Source organism: Perca flavescens, chromosome 14, assembly GCF_004354835.1.
Source record: "Perca flavescens isolate YP-PL-M2 chromosome 14, PFLA_1.0, whole genome shotgun sequence".
NCBI lineage: Eukaryota > Metazoa > Chordata > Actinopteri > Perciformes > Percidae > Perca > Perca flavescens.
In genome coordinates, this window is record NC_041344.1 from 22,982,052 (window position 1) to 22,998,688 (window position 16,637).

Consider the following 16,637-nt stretch of genomic DNA (forward strand, 5'->3'; position numbering starts at 1 on the left):
CTCACATCAATTGATCAAAATAGGATTTTAATGACTGGGTTATGTTTTCCCCATGTCCCCTTGATAACAGACATGGTGGTTTGCACATATCTTCTTGTTTCTGCATTGTATTGGTGCTACAGCGTTAAATGGCAACACCTTACTTAACCTTTAAAGGAACAGTTTGACATGTGTGTTTTACCCCAAATGTCAAACTATTCCTTTTACTCTTTTGTTTTCTCTTTTTTAATATATCCTCTTTACGGCTAAGTGCCACAATCATTACATTCTCTTTATTTCCCTTCTTTTTACAGGTGTCCCAGGCCCCCCAGGCTATAGTAAGATGGGACCCCCAGGTCCTGTTGGGCAACAGGGTGTTCCTGGGATCCCAGGCTCGCCTGGGCAGCCTGGTGCAAAGGGACATGACGGCCGGTGTAATCCTGGAGATTGTATGAGCCATCAAGTAGAGTACAGCCCAAAGGGCCCACCTATCAAGGGCCCCTGGTAAAGGGCTAGAACTGATGGAATAGAGGGGCAGGGGGGACTAAAGCAAAGAGACTACGGAAAAGACAGGAAGCCAAAGACCATGATCCAAAGTTATTAAATCTGACCACACAATGAAACCAATGAGCTCCTTTATTGTTGAATTGCATAGATTTACCCACACAGATTGCTACTGTAGTAAATCCACAATTTCTTTCTAAGGGCCCCACTGGAAAGGCCTGCAAGGACACACCAGCAGCACATTTTTATTGCATCGTTCTTTTCCCTATGAATGCATTGGCATCATTGCTATATTACTGCCTTTTATTTTGGTCTTGCTTCTTTATTCTCACTGTGTTCAACTCTTTTTGTATATTTCAAACAACCCAGGGGAGGTGAAAATATTCACAATTTGTATTTTCTTCTCCTTAATTAATTCTGAACCTTTCTGGGTTTTTTTCATTTTCTTTGTCCACATCTGTAGAAAGAGAATGCACACAATTATTGTAGCACTTTGCTTGCACCTCTCATATCTTTGTTCCCTTCTCACAAAATCACATTCAGGGTGCATCCCATGCATTTCTAATATGGCTCAGTGTTTGTGGTGTGATACATATATGAATTTCACTTGTAAGAGAATATCCCTAGAAATGTAGCTCAGTTCTGGAGAAAAAAATACCCTTTTTGATGGATTGACTATTTTGTATATATTTATATTTATATATATATATATCGGCTTTTCATACTTTTCAAAGGATTTGATACAAGGCATACGCATGGCCAGCCACAATTTTTTTATTGTCAAATGGTTATCCAGCAACAAAAAAAACCAAAGGAATATTTTTTTATGGTCTATAAGCTTTCAAATTGAAATAATGTTTTCAGTAAAAGACATCATTATTTATAAAATTAAATTGTGTTTACACAAGAAAGCATATTGGCTTTTTTAATTATGTTGTTAAAGTTGATTTTGTGTCATTTTAACTCCAGTACTTTTTGGAAATACAGCCATTTTAAAACATCTCATTTTTATTCCAAAGTAGCTGTAATAAACATCTGTCTGTTTCAACAGAAACTTGTTTAAGGAAATATGAGCAATAATTGAGCCCATTTACCACAGGTACTGTAATGCAACACACTGAGCACAGCCACCTAGCCCTCACAATCACGCACGATAAAGGAAATATTCTTCAAGGCATCGCAGATGGTTTTTGTAGTGTTACATGTTACTGTATTTTGTTTTTTGTTGTCGTTTTTAAAAAAAATCATTTTTAAATTAGTAGTTCAAACTATGAGCCATGGTCAGACTTTTGTTTCTCACAAACTAACCCATGGGAAATGTTAAACTGAATTAAATTGCTTTTAAAAGATGCTGCATCATGTTATCATTGTCAACCTCTGTCGTATCAAACACTTTACAAAATACTGTTGTCCATCAATGAATGGTTTTCAAGACAATGGGTCCCTGGGCATCGACATGGACCCAGACTGAAGATGAAGTGGAAATGTAGTTTTGTGTTTCTTTGTAGTTGTTTAGCATCTTTTTGCCTCTCTCTGTAGTTGTTTGGCATTTCTTAATGGTCGGTTTGCGTCTCTCGTGGTAGTTTTTAATGTCTTTGAAGTTGTTGGGGTTTCTTAATGGTCGATTTGCGTCTCTCGCTGTGGTTGGTTTTGTGTGTCTTTGTAAGTTGTTTGTTTATATGGCTTGTTGGAAAGTCAGTCACTTCGGTGGCTCCAAGGGGTCAGGGGTCTCTATATGAAGGTAAATATGGTGTGAAATGCGAGCGCTTGTAGAATACGACGTGAGAACTTGCAGAACAAAAAATCTTGTTTGTAGACCGTCTTGGAGCTCACCGCCAGTGTTTCAGTTTGACTGTTAAGAAGTGTTTAGATAATTAAAGGTGTTTAGAAGTGGGCTGGCTGGTTAGCTGGATAACGCTAGCATGCTATTCCACCAAGCTTCCATGCTACATAAATAAGCCGGCTTTCCCCGTTCTGTTGGCTCAGAGCTCCACAGCCGAAGCCCACAGGTACAAATTAGTTTTGCACCAAAAGTATCGTCAAAAGTGCTGCTAAAGTCGAGGCGTGCAGATTCGCCACGTCGGGATGCGACAGATTTGAGAGGTTGTAACCACTGAGTTGTGGTTGTGATATATGTAATGTACCGGAGTAAAAGCTAGTAAATGTTGCATTACAAGTTTGCAGCTGTCATTGTGTTCATGTAAAAATCAATTACACATTTGTGAATATCTTTTCTGTGACTTCACATTCAAAATACTGGTGTGTGAACATTTTCTACGAGTGCAAATTTCAACTTCAGATTTTTTTTTTTACATGCTCTCATGTGTTTCTTTTCTTTGTGTGACTTCAAATTCATATCAACGTGTGAATATTTTTTACAAGTGCAAATTTTCAAAGTTCAGATTTTTTTGTTCTGCAAGTTCTCACATCGTATTCTACAAGCTCTCACATGTTGCACCATATTTACTTTCATATCCCTAGCTCAACTTCAATGATGTATGTTTCTTTCCTGTCATTGTTATCCAACCCATCATGTGCACATGTGCACTTGAATATCATTCTGTATAGTCTAGTACAGTATGGTAGTATGGTGGGAAATTTGGTGGTGCAAGAATGTTAACAAAAGCTGAGCATCTGCAGCTTTGGAAACATGGGAGTTTATTTACATGCATGAATTGATACAGTTAAATATTTGGAAGAGAGGAATGAGAAGAAAAGGAGCTCAAACAGACAAACTAAAGAGACATGTTTCCATTCCCCACATGATACAGAAGAGCATTGGATTTTATAAAAGGTTCCTCTTTATTGGTTTGGGTTGACCTGAACAGCCAGAAAAAAAAACCTCTTTACAGATGATTATATAAAGAACAATAAATAGCTTCTGTTGATGAAAATAAATCAGTCATTAAATAGCTGACACCCTGTGGAAGGTTGACAGTGGCATAGGGAGCACATTCGGGCTGATTCGTCTTCAGAAAAAGTCGTTATTTCTGTTGGTGCATATCGTAACCCATTCCTTTTTCTCTACATAATAATCAACACACATTTACAAAGATTTACAGCACTGCATTGTGGGAGATGGGAGTGCCCGTTGGGATATGCTGTTGCCAGGCAACAAGAGGACGAGATCAAGCTAGTCGTTAGTTTCTAAAATGAGGCTTGGGAAGAAAGCGGGGGATTGGGAGGGGAGTGGGGGCAATGTACACATGAGGTAAATCAGGGATTTCACTAAAGCTTACAGATGAAGATACTACATTTTACAATACAGTACAGAGTGTCAATTTTAATCATTTATTGGTCCTTTTCGTACACTTAAGGCATCTTCTGCGATGTCGTAAGAGAAGCAGAGCATTTCAACTTCAAAACACGTCTCAAAACTAAATTTTGCATGTGTAAAACAATTTAAAGTGACCAAGGTGTAACAGAAAAGCACCTTTCACCACGCTTGGTTTTCAGCTCCTCTCAGCGCATAGATACTGTGATGGTGATGGGAGGCAAGGAGACGCCATCTCAAACTGTTCCTCTTTCACTGCAGGAACAGGTCTGGGATATTTAGATGGGGCTGACACTGGCATCATCCAAAAACACCAGAGACTTCAGGAGGATGTGGGTGGCGGTGAGCTGCTGTTGTCATGGTGATGTGGTGGATTAAGATCAGAGTATATCCCAGCAGTCAAAACTTCAGGTTGTCAGTTTCAGTAGGGGGGCGCTATACATTCTGTCACTATTATTGTCCCCAACCCCTCGTTCTCGATGTTGTTCTACAGAGAAACGTGGTCTCTCTCTCTCTCTCTCTCTCTCTCTCTCTCTCTCTCTCTCTCTCTATCTTAGGTGAGCTGCTGATGGGGAGGCCGGTCTCTAAACATTGGGTCCTTTGATTGTTCCCGCCTCCTGTAGTCTTGGGGAGGTGTACGCTGATGCAGCCAGACACATCGCCGCCTCGCAAAAGCCCGGGAGACCTACTGGACCCGCCTTACCGGGACGACCGGCCTCTCCGGCTGATCCCTGAGGTCCTCTCTCGCCGTGCCTACCGTCCCGAGCCACACCGTCGACACCGGGAGGACCTGTGGAGGGTGAGGGTTCAACATCAAGCAGGGATGTGAATTGAATCCCAGGGTCAAGGTGACTAATTGCACTGAAGACAATGTTGAGAAAATCTCTCTAAAACCTCCCTCTGGAATAGTGTGCACAGGGTAGTGTGAGTGTGTGTTTCCACTGTTTGAATTAGTGTGTACTGTTGCAATCCTATTACATCCTCATTCAAGAGCATCTGTTAAATGACTGGAGTTAATGATGCTCTATAAATGCCTTGGAAAAAGCCTCTCTCCTGTGGCTCTTCAGTTTCTTATTGTACCCTTACTCTTCTTACTCAACCTTACTCTGAACCTTCGGTCAGCATTACACACTGTTTTACATCTCATGAATGTGCAGCGCTTACCTGGTATTCCTGGGGGTCCTGGTGGTCCTGGGTGGGGTTTACCAGGATCTCCTCTATCTCCCTTTGCCCCTCTCTTTCCTATGGAAGGTAAAAAATGGATGGGCTCAGATGGAAACTACTTTCAACTGCGTGTTAGGTCTCTAGGTATATGAGGAAAATATGCAATATGCAATAACGTTGGATATTATTTGGGATACATAAACAGCTATTAAAGTGTACTCAGTTCTGCATTTCTGCTGCTTTCAGTATTCTGCTGAAATACAACACATTGATTGTTGAATTTAAAACAAATGAAAGGAACCTATTTCAACATTCTCTTATTCAACAAAAGGCCCCACTAAAAGAAGAATTAAAGTGCAGTTTAACTACTGATATTTTCTTTCAACTAACACAGAAAATCTCTGAGTGTCTTTCGCGATATGTCGCAGACTTTTGCGATGTGTTTATTGCACAAGTTGATATTGCGATGGTGATTAAAAAAAAAAACAATATATTGTGCAGCCCTACTGTGTAGTCATCATGTATAAATATACTGAGGCTCTACTGTCAGTTTCTACCTTTAAGTCCTGTGTTTCCAATCTGTCCATGTCCTCCAATGATGCCAGGAATGCCACGGGCTCCAGGTACGCCATGTGGCCCCTGAGGACCAGGTGACCCTGGAGGGCCAGGGGGCCCGGGAGGTCCCATCACACCTGCTCCACCGAGCACAGCCCTCTTGGCACTCACCGCCACCGCAGCTAGCCTCTCTGCAACAGAAGAGACAGCATCATCATTTCTGATTAAAGTAGCTTTGATTATGGCCGACTGATTGCTCAAGAGATGAAAGCAGCTTTGGGAATCTAATCTCCCCTATGGACATCAAAGGTGAATCTAAGAGTCTAGGCGCTCACCCTGCAACATCTTCAACACCACTTCAATGATATGCTGGTCAGATGCATCGCGTCCCTGGAGAGAAGAAGAGGAGACTGAGCATCGGAAAAGAGACGGCAACTGGCCAAGTGCATCAGTCAATATCAGTCTGTTTATGTTCCATGCATCATACAGTGAGCTGGACTTACTAGTGATCCCTGAATGCCTGGCATGCCGGGTACTCCTCGCTCTCCACTGAGTCCCCTAGGACCGGGCAGTCCTGGTGGTCCCACGTCTCCAGGTTTACCAGGGTCTCCAGTAGGTCCATTGTGTCCTGGATCACCCCTAATTCCTTGCTGCGAAGAGATGAGCATTAACGGAAGAGTGGATTTATGGCAATTAAAGAAAGAGGCCAAAATGAATGACGTTTAAAAAAATGAAATTTGATTTCCACACAGCACAACCTCACCTGTCCTTTGGGCCCGGGTTCACCAGACAAACCCTGTCACAGCAAACACAGAGACTTTGTCATTTCCACATCCATCACTGCCATCTATCATTTCCGCCTCAGAGATGCTCATTGAGCAATAATTCAAGAATTAATATTGTAAACGAATGTCTAAAAATACTGCTTCAAAGAGCCAACGTGCATCCTTGCTTCACTGTTATGTAAACAGCTCACTTGCCATCTGGACTATTATGGGGATTTGTATGCACATTCAAAAACAGACTTAACTTCTATATGGTAACAACATTTTCTGCTAAACATCACTTTGCTTTGATGCCTTCAGAGGCAAATGTTTAAAACCTTCTCATCTAAAGCCGGCAAGTTTTAGTATTTTGTAGATTCAGAGACCGTTGTGGATCTTTATAACAAAAGGTTTTGAAACAGCTTTAATGATTCTTACCTTTTCACCTTTCTCGCCAGCCAATCCCTCAACACCGGGGTCACCCTAAAAGCGACAGAGAGAAAAAGATAAAGAGGGGGAGAGAGAGAGAGAGAGAGAGAGAGAGAGAGAGAGAGAGAGAGAGAGAGAGAGAGAGAGAGAGAGAGAGAGAGGGATGACTGTATTTGTCAGCATTGGAGAAATACAACAATATGGCATAAGTTTTCTGACAATCCCGTTTATAAACTTCTACTCACATCGTCTCCCTTTGACCCGACTTTTCCTTGGAAGCCCTGGAAAGAAAGATGGTTTGAGTGCATGTAAATGTGGTTAAAACTAGATTATATTATCCTCATACAAAAAATATATAAGAAATACTAAGAACTAAATACTGTGCAAGCCAGTGATACCACAGATCACAAAGTAAGAAAGATGTCATCTCATCTCTAAAACATGATGCTCAGATTATCATTTATATTGCTTATTTATATTGCTTGCCTCACTCTGATTTACTGTGGATTGGTGTGACTTTCATTCATGGGTAAACACTGCCCCCAATGGATAGGTCTGGGTAACCCAATTATTATGAAGTGTGTTTGAATGTAGCCAATGATGGACATGTTTTACAAAGCAATATATGTCCTTGTTCACGCACGCACACGCGCGCACACACACACACACACACACACACACACACACACACACACACACACCTTGTCTCCTTTGGTTCCACTGAGACCCTGGGCCCCTGGAACACCGATTGGTCCTCTCTCTCCTTTGTTTCCCTGTTAAGAGACATGAGAATGTAAAAAGGAAAGTATAGCTGCAGATGAGCTCAAATTTAAAGAAATGCAACGAAGCAACTTACAGCCTTGCCGACTATTCCCTGTGGTCCAACTTCTCCGCGCTGGCCTCTGTCACCCTGCAGAAGTCAGGTAAGATGAGTATGCCTTCATAATAGCAGTTTTTAATCGCTTTAATGTTATAATTCTGGATTTGTACCTTGGGTCCAGGAACACCTTCCATACCAGCCACACCAGGAAGACCAGGCTCACCCTAGCAGAATGCAGTTAAAGTAGAATTATTCGTCCTACTGCGCAATATAAAACACACTTCTGATACCTGTTAAAAATCCATATTTTGTGTGCATGTGTTACCAGAGGTCCGGGGGCACCAGACATGCCAATGTGACCCCTAGGTCCAGGCTCGCCCTAACAAGGGAAGAGAGATGATAAGAGAAAAGGTATATATTTGCAAAATAATAAAATTGGAAAATTCTTTAAAAATAGCATGGCAAAATAACAAAATTGGAAAATTCTTAAAAAATAAAATCAAAAAAGAGTAAAGGTCAATACAACATGGCATATGAAAAGGCTTACCTTAGCTCCAGCTCCACCTTTGGACCCCGGGCTGCCAGGCAATCCCTGCAGACAGAATTAACAAGACTGAGAATCGCTGAAAAAAACTTTAAAAAAAACTTCAAAAAAAACAAAGGTTCTCTGCACATTGTTTTCTGATGGTATGGTGTACAGTTTAAAATACAGACAATAACCTGAAAATGCAACTGGTAATGAATGTGGATTTTAGTAACGTGGGTGCGTAATAGTGTGGGTAGGTAATAATGCTGATGCCTGATATATTAACAATAAGCTGCAGTGTCGGCTACTGGCATATACTTTGCAGTGTTTTTGTGCGTGTGTGTGTAATAGTACATCACAGTAGGGCATAAAGCAGGGTAAGTTATAGTGTTTGAGTTTGCAGCAGTGTTAGTGTCACTGCAATGACCACACAGCAAAGTGTGCATCTCATGCTCCATTACCCTTTAGTCAGAATGACGTGCACACAACCACACACACAAACACACAACCCCCCCCCCCTCCACACACACACACACACACACACACACACACACACACACACACACACACAGTATACCCACTGGACTGATTGTGATAAATCACTCGCGGTGGGAGGGAGAATGCTATTTCAAGGTGGTTTAAATTCTAAAACAGCGTGGGTCACAGGGTCACTGTTACCTGGATGAGTGCCCAGAAAACAAAACATACTAAAATATATAGGATGCTTCACGCTGGTTTCCCCTGTCTGTGTTCTGGCTTTGTTGAATGGAGTAGTAGAACAGATTGACCCCATACGTGGTCTGAGTGACAATAAGCCGTTACAGACAGCCTTATTTGCATGTGCCCGAAGTGGCATTGCTGAACAATCCTCAGATAAACACATCCCCCCTGCCCCACCCATTACACTGAAGGATCACTCACCGCTGTACCCTGAGGACCAGGAGGACCAGGCATCCCAGCCTGGCCGGGGCTGCCCTGCAGGAAAAGAGAACAGAAGAAGATTAAATTGCCATCTTTTACTGCGATTGAAGTTACTCATCATTATCGCGGCTGGCAACCCTTACCTTGATTCCAGGAATACCAGGTGTGCCATCTTTTCCATCAATACCCGGCAGACCCTGAAAAAGCAGGCAGATGAGTCAGTGGAGTTGATTTGGCACACTCTCTGAACACTGCCGCAACTGTGTAGTGCACAAACAAAAGGGCATTCACTCACATTCTCTCCCTTTTTGCCAACCGCACCCTGTGGGCCCTGGATACCTTGGCTGCCCTGCAGAAGATAACCAAACCAGCGTCAGTGTATTCCCAATGCACATCAGGATCACTGCCCCCATTCAAGTTCTGAGAAATGTTTAATCTTTTTTGTCTTGCTTTGACAAAAAACTTCAAGGGAGAACACCAGGAGAGTCACCTACTTTGTCTCCCTTGTCTCCTGCCTCTCCGGGTGGTCCCTGAGGTCCCTCCTCACCCTGCAAACAATAGAGAGAGACTTAAGAGTAGCTCAGGTGTACTGTGGGTTCCTGTTTTAATATGAATCGTCACATGTGTGTGTGTTCTTACAGGAGGTCCAGGAATTCCTACAGGTCCGTTGATGCCCTTGTAACCACGAGGCCCCTATGGGAAAACAAAAAAGTGCTATCAATCACTTCAGATCAGGGAGGATGCTAAGTCACGGTAACCTACTATTCATCGTGATAAAGGGGTAATTAGCGCTTAACTCACTTCACTAATAGGAGCTACACAGAGAGCCAGCCACTCTTGCTTTGGCACTAAGCCGGGGCGCTAACTTGGCTAACGCGGCTAATGTTAACAGTAAGACGGATGGCTACAGCGGATCATTAACTACAGATGGAGGCACCGTGGACCCAGACAACCCCAACTCATTAGAGGAGGGGAGAGATTTTTGTTAGCATCATTTCCATATGTCCCCATTGCTGGTAATGGATGATGTTTGTATAGTGGGAGCAGGTCTGGCTGTGCCTCCTTGGTGCTCATCTAAAAAGAATGAGAACAGCTTTGTACCCCGAAAGAAAGAGGACAAAAAAGTAAGATGTGACAAACTGAAAAAAGGAGGAAGAAATAGTGGTACTCACTGCTTCCCCTTTAGGACCCATCATTCCTGGATAACCCCTCAGACCCATTGGACCCTAAGAAGGAAGCAAAGAGGGGTGAGACAGGGACCAGGACCAGACAACTACTACTATGTTCTGTTAAATCAAGATAATACCATGTGAAAAAAAGCCTATGTTTTTAACTTTGCCAAGAGACTACAAGTTAAATTCTCAGCATACCGGAGGTCCTGGGATGCCCTGTTCCCCAGAGATGCCCACTTCTCCCTTGGGACCCTGGTGGAGGAAAGGAAAAACAACAGTTATAGTAGTTATTAATCTTTCTGTGCTGCACTCTTGATTTTGGCTTCATGTCCACAGAGTTTGACCCAAGAAACTCCAGAAAATGTAGATCTCTAACGCCTGTTTCTTAAGTACGGAGCTAGAGACAGGTGGTGATTAGCCTAGATTAATAACTGAATCAAGGGGTAACAGCTAACTTGGCTCTGGCCAAAGTAAAAAAAACATACGCCTACCAAGACCTCTAAAGCTCACTAATTAACACTTAAAAATGACAAGTTGTGGTTTTTATGGATAGTATGTGCTGCAACTATTTCTTGGCCAGGCCAGTGACTTCCTGAAGACGTGTTCTTACTGTGAGGTAGCCAAACAACCAGCTAAGACTCCAGGAAGTAAGTGCACACAGACCTGTTTGCCAATAAATAGTTACAGCAACAACTTGTGGTTTTTACATTTCCGTTTGTGTACAAATTTAACATAGGCGATACATATTAGTGAGCTTTAGGGGTGCTGGTAGGGAAACTGTTGAGAAACAGTCTTTGTGCTAAGCTAAGGCTGGCTCCAGCTAATGTAAAGACAAGAGAGTAGTATCAATTGTCTCATTTAACTCTTAGCAAGAAAGTGAATTTAACTGAGAATGTTATGTTTGAAAAATTATGTTTTTAGCTAAACTTATTGGTCTTCCGACATTAGTGATTTACTACCCTCACCAACACGCCATGTCTGTCCAGTATCATGCCAGTAAAAAAAATAAAAAACAATGCTTGGGTGATTAGCCAGTTAGCGTGTTCTAGTTTTATTTCCCAGCAGTCTGAAGATAAATGTGATAATGGTCTTGCTCACCAGTCTATTGGTCTTTGGCATTACATAGTCATCAGTCATGTAATCTCAATAGCTAGTGAGAATGTGAACAGCTAGTGCTGGCTGTCTTGAAGAAGAAGAAGAAAAGAGAGAGCAGCAACACAGTGCAACCTAGAGTCAAGGCAAGTCTTCTAAAATACTGGTCTGACTTGGAGGTGCGTTGAGTGTTTTGAGTTTCTTGGGCTCCTTGTGTGGGAAGATCAGAGGCTAATTCCTGGGGCCTGGCTATTCGCTCCCTTGGAGCCGACCGTGTGCTCATTAGCTGTGCTTAGTACAGCGAGGTTAGAGGGCTGCGCGAACCCCGACTCTCTCTCATCCTCCCTTCATGTACCTGGCTCTTCACCACCCCTTTCATCTGGCTCTCTGCATGCTGACTGCAGGGCCAAGGCCAGGCCTGACTAATCACAGCCAGATTAGTGCCAGTCATGTGCCTCCGGGAGGTTCATTAGAGCTAATCCTCGCTTCTGCTGATCCTGAATGGTGGGTGAGTGTGCAGCATGTACACGTATGGGTGTTTGACTGCATGTGTGTATCTGTTCTAGCAGAGATTGTGCAGCTCACCGGTTTTCCTATGCTACCAGGCTCTCCGAGAACCCCAGCACGTCCTTTGTGTCCCTAGAGGGCAACAATCAGTCAGTCAGTAGAGTGTCATTACAATTTTGTAACCTAACATAATCATGCTGATTATGCACCTAACATAATCATGCTGAAAAAAAACTATGTTTATTATTTGAAAACAAACCACTCACTTTGACTCCCTGCAGTCCCTGGGGGCCTTTAGGTCCTGCTGGACAGTTAAGAGGACACTGTTGTCGAGAGAAGGAAACAGATGGATTATGAAAAGTAAAGTTGTGTCAAAACAGATTGGCAAGGAAGGGGATGTCGCTAGATCTTACCTGGAAGTCGGCACTTCCCTCTTCTCCACCGATGAACTTCCCTGGAGGACCCTAGATGGACAGACAGATGATAGTGAGGTAGATGGAGGTAGAAAGTCACCTGGTCACAGTACCTTCTACTCCCATGAGCTGAGCTAGCACTCTCTCTCTTTGTCCATCTATTTCCCCCTCCATCTTTCCTTCTCTCGGTTTATAGATTGAGTTAGGAAGTAAAGTATCTGTACTGGGGCTGCTGATGTCTTCCTGCTACAGTCAGACGACACAGCCCACTGATCTAATGGGGGTTTATTTACCCAAGGACAGCACTAAAGCAAAACAAATACACTCCCCTGGGCTGGAAACATTACTCTGAATGGAGACACACCCCATCCTTAGAACCACTCAGAGATGCCCACAGGAGACTACATATAGCGTTGGAAAATAGACTCCAAAGTGTACCGCTCAAAACCGTTTGTTATATTTCGGCACTTGCTGTCTTTTGGGACCTAAACAAGCAGCAGTGAGCTCTGTCTTTGCTAGGTGCTTTGTTATCATACAGTACATTATAAAAGCATGTTCATTGCTGCTGGTTTTACAGAACAGAGCACGCTTCAACATAGGGTTAGTAGTTATGTCTTTGCTTTACTTTTCCACTGTGATCCCATTCAATAATATAAGTTACCTGCAATTAGACTGATGTGACTATACGCTGTGATGGCACAATTTGCAGCTAAGAAAACTACGGCGCATGTGCAGTATTTTTTATGTACCCAGAAAAGGTCGTGAGCTTGGATTTACAGAGGGTGGACAAAATAACAGGATAAAACTCAATAGCACTCCAACCTCTTGATATCAGGTTTTCCAACGGCATTTTACCACCAACATTGTATTTGTTCCATTGATTTCAGAGAGGTGACAGATGGATGAGATATTTCCTTGTGGACACTTACTGGCTTGCCAGGAGGTCCAGGAAGTCCTGGGGGTCCAGCTGGTCCCATGATACCCTAAACACAGCAGAGGGAAAGAAGCTGTGAATAAGCATGTAAGGGTTCTGGTTGCTTATATATGTTACATGTTTATGAGATCTTTGTAAATCATGAAGGCAGTATGAACAAACTAAAGCTGGTGTCCTACCTTTGGTCCAGTTTGTCCAATTTCACCTGGAAGACCAATTGGCCCTGCAGCACCCTAGACAGAGAGACACAGAGAGCAAGAGGGAACAATGCATACACATCCCAGCAAAACCTTCAAAGCCACTAAGTGATGAAGGCATAACTGTGTCACTGTATACCGTACGAGCTACTTACAGCCAGTCCTGGAAGGCCGGATCCCTGCGTGGACAGAAAGGACGAAGGGTTAGACTATTGTGTAACAAGTGGAACAAATCCGTCAACGAATCAATTACCATTTGTGAAAGCCAATTAATAATGGCAGCAGTAATTCAGTAATGCTTGTGTACAGTGTCAGAGTGCAGTGTAAACAGTGCTCAAGAAGAACAAAGACAGAACACAATCAGTATATGTTTGCTGTGTCTTTCGCTTGGAAGTAATTATAAACAAAGTGATTAAGTAAGTTAGCCTTCTTGGAGAAAGAACAGCCCACAGGGCAGGATCTCCGGTCTGTGCAGCGTGATGCAGCTGGCTGTACAAGGACAGCCCCCAGACAGCACCGCCTGTTAATGCTAAACAAAGGATTTAACTAATAGCGTTGCATTCATGCATGACATTGGATGACTCTGGACTTAATGTTTGAATATATTGGATGATGTCTGATAGATGGACGCTGAGCACCACCTAGTGGTATTGGACTGTGTTACAGATGGTGTGCTGGTACATTGATTGGTTTGCATTTACTGGTGTTGATAAAGTCAGGAGTCACATTTCACTGCTACATTCCCACCAAGGCGAAGGATTGAATTTTGGCATAATTAATAGCAGCGTTATTCCATATTAGGGACTGTATCATGTCAGCTGTAGAAGGCATATGCCACATCTGGGTAAACTAAACCCAAAAGGGGGCACAGCTGGTCAGGCATTCAGGCATGAACAACAAGGGACTCGGGAGGTTGCCTTAGAAGACCAGCTGGGTTACAAGAGGTTTGTTTGGAAACTGACAAGGCTTTAAACAATGCCTAATTCAGCCCGTCATAACTCATAACTTCATAAAATATCATGACAGCCCTATGAGATCAAATGTAATCAAGTGAATCATGCTGTACCTATACTGTACAATTTTGAGGTATTTGTACTTTACTTGACTATTTTCATTTTATGCCACTTCTCATTTCAGATGGAAATATTGTACTTTTTACTCCATAGATTTATCTGGCATTTGCAATTTACTTTTCAGATTTTACATAACAAAAACAAGCTTATAAAATACTATTCAATACAGATTAAACCTGTGGTTCCCAACCTTTTTGGTTACAAAAAAGCAGTGTCTTGTTGGAGCTGCTTGTCATGTTTTAGATGTCTATGTGACATCTAAATGAGTTGTTGGCAGTTCCACCAAAAAGAGACTTCTAGTCTTAACTTCTCAGATGATTTTTTCTTTTTAGATAAATGTTAAACATTCAGGGCTCCAAAAAGGCAAAATTATCCATATTTCCCAGAAAAGCAAAGATTAGTACAATGTTGTATTGCAGAATGTTGTTTTCTTCTGATGGCCAACATATCATCCTGTGACCCGACCTAACCCCCAGCTAACTAACTGTAATTCAAACTAGCTTCACCTCGACCAGCTTCAACAGTAAAAATGCTACTCATGCATTGATACATCAGTAATAATTTAATAATATGACAGAATTCCTTTACATTAATAACATATCACTCAAATAGTACTTTTACTTTTGACATTTTCTGATACAACATGCTGATAATACTTCTGTACTTTTAGTCGAGCTTGACTGTAGAACTTTTAATTTGTTCTGGAGTATTTTTACTGAAGTAGAGAATCTGAGTACTTCTCCCACCACACACAGTATAAGATATGAATTAAAAACGTATTCAAAAAGTCACTCATCAAACCTACTTTATTGTACCAAAAAGGTGAGAGACAATAAATAGTTTACTTACAGGAGGTCCAGGTTCACCACTTGGTCCAGGTTGACCCTGCAGACAACAGGAAACAGCAATTTAACTATAGTAATGATATGCTAGGACCTTTCACAAATAAATGAGAATTTTATAGATATATAATGTATTACTTTTTAAATAAATACTTAGAGGGTCAGCATTTCTCGTGTCTATTTATCCTGTAAGCTAAGGGTTTAGTGTCATGACAAGATAATGTGAACATGACCCAGGGACTTTTTTGTCATAAAACTGACCCTCTTGAAATATGAAAGCTTTATTCAAACAACACCGCCACATGGTGATACATGTTAATGTCTGAGATACAGGTTTTCCACAGAATAGCATTATAATGGTGCATTTGTTGTAATCATCCTTTCAGGTGGAGGTTTAGACACTTGCCTTAGGGCCAGGATTTCCAATAGGACCTCGATCCCCCTTTGCTCCAATCAAACCCTGGAGACAGACACAAAGAGATAATATGCTAGACATGCATATAGAGGTCAAAATAGCAAAGGAAAGACAATTGAAAAAACTAAATATCAGGTTGCCAGTATGCTTTCAACAGGCTATAAGGGGCCTTGAACTCACCTTACAATAAGGCTAATCACACATTTGATCGAAGCTGACACTGTCCTTGTATGTAATTAGGAAGTAAACTTGAGATTGAGATTCCAGGGCGGATTACTGGCTAAATCTCTGAGGAATGCGTGTGTGTGTGTGTGTGTGTGTGCTTCTGTTAGCATGTGACCAAGAGGCATTGATACACTGATTCACCTTAAACCAAGACTGATGCAGCAACTGAAGCTGCGCCACAATTAAAGTAATATGAGGTAAATCAATACGTGCCCCAAAAGCTATACAATCATGTTAAACTCCAGCGCCTCACTACCTGTGATTGCTAGAGATTTAATAGTAATCAGTGTGTAATCAGAAAGGGATTTGGGTGGGGTTTGACATAAAGTATATCAACCTCATGTAGAATTCCTCCTAATTTGTCCACAAAGCTATTCATACAGTCCTGCGAAGAAATTAGCTTTAAATACTAAATCCCTGTGTTGACAATAAACCAATAGTTCAGAGAAAATTAGGACCCAGACACAGAGGGAACTTCGGATTGCTTTAATGTGAAAATAACTCAGCAACTCAATTATCTTGTTTTAATTATAAATCTTCCATTGGAAAAAAAGGAACAGTGAAAGTAAATGCTTTAAATGTTACATTAAAGCTAAACTGTAGCTTAAAGACATACAGTTTTGATGACTTTTTTAGTGATCTCCTTTTTTATGCCCACCTTATGGTGACTTAAAAAGGTTTTGTTTACATTCAACATTTCTCATCTAAACCCATTGTGTCCATCTTTAAGATGTAATATTTACTCATTGTCTACATTATAAAACACCTGCGGAGCCAGACATTGTCTAAGATGCAGTCAAAATCTGTGGACCTTGAATTTTGATTGTTTTG

The 16,637-nt window shown here is 41.8% G+C and overlaps 2 protein-coding genes across 9 annotated transcripts in view; one reads left to right on the top strand and one right to left on the bottom strand.

Annotated features, from left to right (window-relative positions):
- Positions 1–1,834, top strand: part of col16a1 (collagen, type XVI, alpha 1) — a 113,239-nt gene extending 111,405 nt beyond the window's left edge. For all 3 annotated transcript variants that reach the window (XM_028596719.1, XM_028596722.1, XM_028596720.1), the window contains one exon: positions 294–1,834. In XM_028596719.1, coding sequence (XP_028452520.1) covers positions 294–487 — 194 coding nt within the window. In that variant the 3' untranslated portion in view covers positions 488–1,834. The remainder of the gene's footprint in view (positions 1–293) is intronic.
- Positions 1,835–3,261: 1,427 nt separating this feature from the next.
- col9a2 (procollagen, type IX, alpha 2) overlaps positions 3,262–16,637 on the bottom strand; it is a 144,358-nt gene continuing 130,982 nt past the window's right edge. For all 6 annotated transcript variants that reach the window (XM_028596725.1, XM_028596727.1, XM_028596723.1 and 3 more), the window contains 28 exons: positions 15,573–15,626; positions 15,174–15,209; positions 13,407–13,430; positions 13,234–13,287; positions 13,050–13,103; positions 12,121–12,171; positions 11,974–12,030; positions 11,786–11,839; positions 10,307–10,360; positions 10,109–10,162; positions 9,576–9,629; positions 9,431–9,484; positions 9,232–9,285; positions 9,080–9,133; positions 8,937–8,990; positions 8,037–8,081; positions 7,815–7,868; positions 7,660–7,713; positions 7,526–7,579; positions 7,371–7,442; positions 6,915–6,950; positions 6,679–6,723; positions 6,240–6,272; positions 5,980–6,126; positions 5,812–5,866; positions 5,479–5,667; positions 4,922–4,999; positions 3,262–4,547 (listed from right to left, as the gene is read on the bottom strand). In XM_028596725.1, coding sequence (XP_028452526.1) covers positions 4,342–4,547; positions 4,922–4,999; positions 5,479–5,667; positions 5,812–5,866; positions 5,980–6,126; positions 6,240–6,272; positions 6,679–6,723; positions 6,915–6,950; positions 7,371–7,442; positions 7,526–7,579; positions 7,660–7,713; positions 7,815–7,868; positions 8,037–8,081; positions 8,937–8,990; positions 9,080–9,133; positions 9,232–9,285; positions 9,431–9,484; positions 9,576–9,629; positions 10,109–10,162; positions 10,307–10,360; positions 11,786–11,839; positions 11,974–12,030; positions 12,121–12,171; positions 13,050–13,103; positions 13,234–13,287; positions 13,407–13,430; positions 15,174–15,209; positions 15,573–15,626 — 1,830 coding nt within the window. In that variant the 3' untranslated portion in view covers positions 3,262–4,341. The remainder of the gene's footprint in view (positions 4,548–4,921; positions 5,000–5,478; positions 5,668–5,811; positions 5,867–5,979; positions 6,127–6,239; positions 6,273–6,678; positions 6,724–6,914; positions 6,951–7,370; positions 7,443–7,525; positions 7,580–7,659; positions 7,714–7,814; positions 7,869–8,036; positions 8,082–8,936; positions 8,991–9,079; positions 9,134–9,231; positions 9,286–9,430; positions 9,485–9,575; positions 9,630–10,108; positions 10,163–10,306; positions 10,361–11,785; positions 11,840–11,973; positions 12,031–12,120; positions 12,172–13,049; positions 13,104–13,233; positions 13,288–13,406; positions 13,431–15,173; positions 15,210–15,572; positions 15,627–16,637) is intronic.